The following is a 6,398-nucleotide window of genomic DNA, read 5'->3' as shown; positions in this document are numbered from 1 at the left end:
AATAAGAACTCTTGTTGCCTCGTGCTGTAAGGTGAGAAATTCTTCTGGAAGAGGAGGACGACAGTGACAGTTGGAGCTTGCTGGTATTGCTGGCTGTTTTGGCAGGGAGCATAAAACAGGCTGAAACAGAGAAAAAGCCCACAGGAGCCTTCAGACTCAAATTCTGCAGAGGGACAGTGCCACCGGAGAAAGTGATAAAGCCCTGGTAGTGAGAAGAGCTTCTGTGGATTGTATCATCTCTAAAAGCCAGTGCCTCTCATATCTACTCTCTGTTTCCTCATCCTTTTAAGCTTCTGTGCTATTCAGTGGTCTTTACTTCATCTGTTTTTCTCTCTGCCTTGTGTGCCCCATCATAGCAGTCGTGCTGCTGGAAGAAGACGTGGAGAAAGATGCACTAAAGTGTCATACATCAAAGAAGAAAAGCTTGGATCCTGTCTTGGTGGCTGCTGAACTGCACAGTATTGGAGAGGAGGAGAACTAGCGTGAATTTGCTGTAGCTCCTGGTTCCTGCAGTGTTCCCTGCTGGCTCACTGGTTGGTGGCCCCCATTCCTGGACTTTGCTTGATGGGGATCTCTGCTGCAGGAGCAGTCTCTGCACTCAAAGGCAGGCGAGCAGGCATAGGAGAGGTTGCCTCTAGATGCTGGAAAAGCCATTTGTGTAAGTTCCTGGCAGAAGATCTCTTCTGGAACAGCTGCTGGCTGTAGGCCCACCAAGCCAAGGGTCAGGATAGCCTCTCTGCAGCATGTCTTCCAAGCCAGAGCAGAAGGAGATCCACCAAGCCAATGGGGCTGTGCTGCCCATTGTGCCTGTGGACTCTCTCACCAGTCCGGACCAGGGACAGCTGGTGGAGCCCTCAGATTTCCTGGGACCTGATGGTGACGGGGTAGAAGTGGTGGTGTTGGAGTCTCGTGCCAATGCTAAAGGGGTGCGAGAAGAAGATGCCTTGCTGGAAAATGGCAGCCAGAGCAATGAAAGCGATGATACCAGCACAGACCGAGGTCCTGAGCCAGCCTCGCCGCTAAAGGAGACCTCCTTTTCCATCGGACTGCAAGTCCTCTTTCCGTTCCTCCTGGCAGGCTTTGGGACAGTTGCTGCTGGAATGGTGCTGGACATTGTGCAGGTAGGCCTGATACTTCCCTGGCGCGGCACTGGGCTCTGAATCCCGTCTCTGTAGACCGTGGCTTGATCCCAGGCCAGGAGGGACTTGAATGTCAAGGCTAGTTCAGCAGATAGCGGCTGTGAGGGGAGGAGATCTCTTACCTCGCATGCTGGTTGGGGTAGGGGGAGAGAGGGGGAGACCTCAGTGATGTCTGGAGTGAGGGGAGGAGAGGCTGCGGGCATCCCTGCACCGCAGCTGCCCAGCTCCGGCTCGGAAGAGGAGGTTGCAGCTGGCACATACGCAGCCAAAGCACCTGCCTCAGAAGTGTGACTGCTCTGTGCATTACAGCTTGAAATAAAGTGCTTCCCTGATGGTGGCTGTAGACATCCCAGCTCCAGCTGCTGGTTCCACAGGTCCTGTGTCCCTTTTCCATCTTTGATGTTTGCTGCGCTCTTCTGGAACGCCAGGCTTGTGCCAGCCAGGTTAATGATGCGCCTGTCGCAGTGTGTGCGGGATGCTTGGGTGGTAGCTCGCTCCGAAGGTTGAGGGCTGGCTGAGTGGCCCCTACCCTGCCTCCTCGTGCTCTTGAAGTGGCCAGGGGTGACTGGGCTAACAGAGTGGTTCCTCCTGAGGTGTGTGGAGGTGATTCTTGGAAAGGCGAGCCAGAGAGCTGTCTGTAACCTCTGGATGAAAACTGATGCGTTACCAGACATGACTCTCATTAGGTCTCTCGTGGCAGGCGACACTGTGGGAACCTGGCAGCCGTGCAGCTTGTTTAAGCTTTTATGTGGGAAATGTGACTTCGCAAACTGTGGCTCTTGCGCCGGTCTCTCTAGTGTGTGTTTTCCAAGCATGTGTGTGTCTGGCAGCAGATCAGCTGCTTAACCTCTTCTCCTTTGCTCTGAAAGACAGGCTGTGCAGAGTTGTCTTGATGCCCAGCCCAAAATGGTGACTGAGGCAAAAAGTCATCTGTGCGATGTAGGTTTCTGAAACTCTTTGGATGGAGGAGGCAGCCATTTTGGAGCTGTGGTCAACCAAACATGCTCTGCTTGAAGCTCCTCTGTTTGCTTAAGCGGGTTAAACAAGCCCTTGCAGTGTTGGCGTAGAAAGACTTGAATGTCAGTCACTTGCCTGTATTGCTGGCAGTTGCGAACATCTCCACCCCAGCTGTGTACCAGTAGGGTAGGTCAGGCTGTTTTTGTATTTGTGGGTGGTCAAGCAGACACTTTTCTTGCTTTCTTGCCCCTAATGGCTATTTCCCTGCATGCCTTTGCACACTGGTCATCCTTACAGTTTCTCTTGATGCAACCTGTTGAGAGAGCTGTGAAGTGACTCAAAACAGGAAAGGCTGGCCGAGCTAAATTAATCCGGGAGAGATTTACCGGAATAATTTTCTTAAAAAGAAAGACATTTCAAGCATGTTTCCCTTTGTAAGGTCCCTGTAAACTCGTGCGTGGCTCTTCTGGCAATTTCCCAGAGCCAGTGTTTTGAACGCAGCCTAACGTCCTTCCTGGAGAAGGAGCAGCACTTCTGGCCGGGGAGGAGCAGGGCAGGAGTGGGATACTGTGGCATACTGCTGTGTTCTCCTGCCTCTTTTTTAATGGTCATTAGAAATAAAACTTCATAATTCCTCTGTCCCACAGCAGCTCAGCATGTGGCTATGCAGTTTGTCCTGCCAACTCCTCTAACTCCCTTTAGCTTTGGGATTAAATGAGCCATCTAAATGCCATAGGGTGGAAAAGGGGGATGGGAAGCGTGTGGTCTCGGCTTGCTTGCCTGCAGAGTCTGGGGAGCTGATCTTGATAACTGGCTTCCCAGAGACTCAAAGCCTTGGATGAAAGGAGGGAAGCATGTGGATCAGGTAGCTGGCACACTGGGGAGGACTGGAGTCCCATTGCTTTGGATGTGACCATGGTTTGTGATGGATGGAGGGCTCCATACACTCAGTTTCCTCTGTTTTGGATAAAAGGACTAATCAGCCAGCTGTAATTGGTCTCCCCACTGTGAAAACAAGTAGCACTGGCCTTTGGCCATGCTGTCCCATTAATGTGTCCCTATGAATTTGCCTCTCAGGAGGAGAATTTGCCTCTGCTTCCTTTGGGATTGGAGAGACCTTTGGGCCAGGTGACGTGTGAGCATACCAGCTGCTTTTTGTGTGCAGTAGAGGACTATTGGCACAGTCCCCTCTCCCAGCAGAGCCCTGATTGTTGTCTTCCAGGCTTGTCTGCTCCCTGGAGATTCTTTGGATGGGATGGACAGTATTCCATATGGAGGAGGGAGTCTGCACATTTCCACTGCTTGATCACCTCTGGTGTTAGCATCCCTCCGGGGTGGGTCTTAGCCGGGGCTGGTGGGCAGTGACAGCCCTGGAGCTGTAGCTCCCCAGGTAAGGACGCTTCTTCCTTGGCATTTTGGAGGGAGAGCGTTATGCGAAGCAGCCGCACCAAGGCAGTCACAGCTCCAACCTGCTGTGCAGCTCCTCCCCTCTGAGCTGTCATGAATCACCATCCCGCTATAGTCTGAGCGAAACCACGCTGTTACTCATGACTCTTGTAAGCCTTAACTTCACACACGGTGACTAAAAATGACAGAGACTGAGAAGCAGCTGTTACCCTGGAAATATCTGTTGCCTGCAGGTGCAAAGCTCCTGAAAGGCAGTGAGCCCGCAGGAAACTGCAAAACACCACCTGGGGTTTGATGTTCCTTCCAGAACCTCTGGCTGGCCGGGGTCTGATCTCGCCCCTCCGGTGCTGCACGGGAGAGACTGAGGTCTGGTGGCTCTGGTATCTGGGTAGATTTGCGTTCAAAGGGACCACGGCTTAATAGAAAATGAAGCTGAAATAAGTTAAACCTAGATTGCTTATAGTCTCTCTTCTCCCCATCCCCAGAGGGCAGGGAGGAGGTGCTGGAGATGAATTGCCTCTCCCTGTAATTCTCTTCCACAGCTCTGCTGAAAGCCAGCCGGCAGCACCCTTGCTCCCCAGGGCAGCGTGTTCCCCTTTGCGTGGAGTTGACTGGACAATCTTGGAGGACCTTGTGTGCTGTGTGAGCCTCCCTCCTTGCTCCTGAAAACAGCTTATTTCTGTGCTCCCCAGAGGGGCTTTTACAGGAGGGAAGGGGTTTTAACAGCTTGATGACCTGAACTTAAATTCATATTTCCTCTTTTCTTTCCCTTTTTTGTCTTTCCCAAACAGTCTGGCTCTGGTTTTCCCCTTGGAACCACATCATGGGCACACATCTCTGCAGGGAGCTTTCTTCTCTGCAGGAGCCAGGGAGGCCTTCAAGACATACTAGATGCCCGTAGACCAGTGTTGTGTAACATCTTATATTAAAATAGTTGGCAGGAGCCCATGGGTCCTGCTCTGTGCAGTGAGCAAGTTGCTGATGTCTGCAGAAATCGCCTTGTTTTCCTTCCCAGAAGATGGCTTTTACTCCTTTCTCCAGGAACACCCCTGTCTTGCTCAGGGAGCTGCTTTAGCAGGCTCCAGTCAGAGCAGCTTCTGGCACCACCTTGCAGTGCAGCTTCCTTTAAAGGTTAATTTACAAAGCCAGGGTTGGGACAAGATGAAGGGACGGCTGCGAAGTTGTGCTGGCTATTGCCTGATCCTGCCTCTCTGATCTCTGGAGGCAGAAAGAGCCAGGAAACTTTTGCACAGCACTTCCAGCCTGCGGTCTGGCTAATGACAATATTCCTTTCATTAAGCAATTCTGGTGACACCCAGCTCATCCTGCTGGGAAGTGGGAGCGTGTTGCTTGCTGATTGAATTCTGGATAATGCTAAGGGAAGTCGTAGCAAAGGATTCACTGGTACAACAAGCAGCAAAATAATGATAATGCCTGCCTAAAAATAGACTGAGGAGAGCCGAGCTCGCCTGTTCTTAGATGTGTCCTTAAAGGAGGCACAGCCTGATGCGCCGCTGCATCGGATAAAGTATTTCAGACTGATGCTCCCTCCTGCCTCTCCTGCCCTGCTCAGCAGTGAGCACTGAACTCAAATGTCCCCCTGCTCGGAGAGCCGTGCAGAGCCATCCCTGTTCCGAGTGCCTCTGGCTGCGGTGGAAAGGTCTCCCAGGTCAGGAGCTCGGGTTGGCTGGGTGCAGGGTGCTTGGAGCAGGGGCTGCAGGGACCATGGTGGTTTTCTTAGGTGCTGCCCATCACAGCGGCTGTTCATTGCATCAGGAGAGTCTGGAAGTTGGGTATCCTCAGGAGCCTTGTCCCTGAGTAGAGAGAGGGTTGTGGCTATGCATGAAATAGCTGAGCAGCTTTCATCTGTGCGCCTGGGAGCTGAAGAGCATGGCTAGCTTGTCTTACCAAGCTGTCAGAAACAGCGAAGGGGATTTTTATTGACTGGAAAACAGGTTTTTTCCCTTTGAGGAAAAATGGTCCCAGTTCATCCATCTCAAGCACTTACCTGTGATCGCAGTTTTCACTCAAATGGTTTTTCAAGTGAGTGCAGCTTGAATGTGGTATTGCAAAGGACCTGTCGGGAAACTGGAGTTTGTTGGCTCAGTGGTGAAGGCAGGCAGCACAAAAGATGGAAAAATAAACAAAAATAACTGAAGTCCTTCCCGCAGGAAGGTATTAGTCATGCAGGTAGAGGGACTTGCATTTGCTGTAAGGCGTTGGCCGATAGTGTTCATTGTCCTAGAAAGTAGTGCATGTCCTGTTGGCCAGTTAGCCTGACGGTCTGACACTGCCAAGGAGAGCCCTGCGAGAGACGGAGCCTGTTGCAGGCAGCGTTTGCAGGAAGAAAGCCGCAAGAGCCCTGACTGTTAACGTGTTCAGCGCAGCAGTCAGCTCTCGAGAGTGTGATTCCAGCCGTGCTTGGTGTCCTTTCAGGAGTATGGCAGGCAATGTGGGAAGCAGGAGTTATTTTGGACACAGCGCCTGCTTGCAAAACATCCATGAAAATAAAGAATCGGGCAATGAGGTTTCTGTAGCTTGCTGGGTTTTTTTTAAAATGCGGTTGTGAGTTTTTTGGGGGTGGTTTTGTGTTTTCATGGAAGCCAGCTGCTCTCCTATAAGACTGCTTACCCTGCAATTACTCTTTGTTTTTTCCTAAATAATCATGCCTGCCTCTTCTGCCTCATGCCCAAGGGAGCTGACTTGGCTGTAGAGCCAGAGTAGTTAGTAAATACCTGAGTAATGTAGGTGCCAGGTGAGGGAGGGCACACATCTCCTTGATGAGGTAGAGGGGAACAGAGACCATGGTGGGCTGCTTTTTGGAGCTGGCAGGGTCAAGGAGCTGCAATGCCTTGCTCCAAAATGTATTTGTAAGACACACGTGCAGGGAATGGT

At 51.6% G+C, this 6,398-nt stretch overlaps 1 protein-coding gene across 1 annotated transcript in view; it reads left to right on the top strand.

Moving 5' to 3' along the window:
- The first annotated feature begins 518 nt into the window (after positions 1–518).
- Positions 519–6,398, top strand: part of SLC41A1 (solute carrier family 41 (magnesium transporter), member 1) — a 17,123-nt gene continuing 11,243 nt past the window's right edge. Inside the window, exon 1 of the mRNA XM_010286032.1 lies at positions 519–1,121. Coding sequence (XP_010284334.1) covers positions 744–1,121 — 378 coding nt within the window. The 5' untranslated portion in view covers positions 519–743. The remainder of the gene's footprint in view (positions 1,122–6,398) is intronic.

This window comes from Phaethon lepturus, unplaced genomic scaffold (assembly GCF_000687285.1).
Source record: "Phaethon lepturus isolate BGI_N335 unplaced genomic scaffold, ASM68728v1 scaffold28834, whole genome shotgun sequence".
NCBI classification, from domain to species: domain Eukaryota; kingdom Metazoa; phylum Chordata; class Aves; order Phaethontiformes; family Phaethontidae; genus Phaethon; species Phaethon lepturus.
This window is presented reverse-complemented; position numbering and strand designations above follow the sequence as displayed.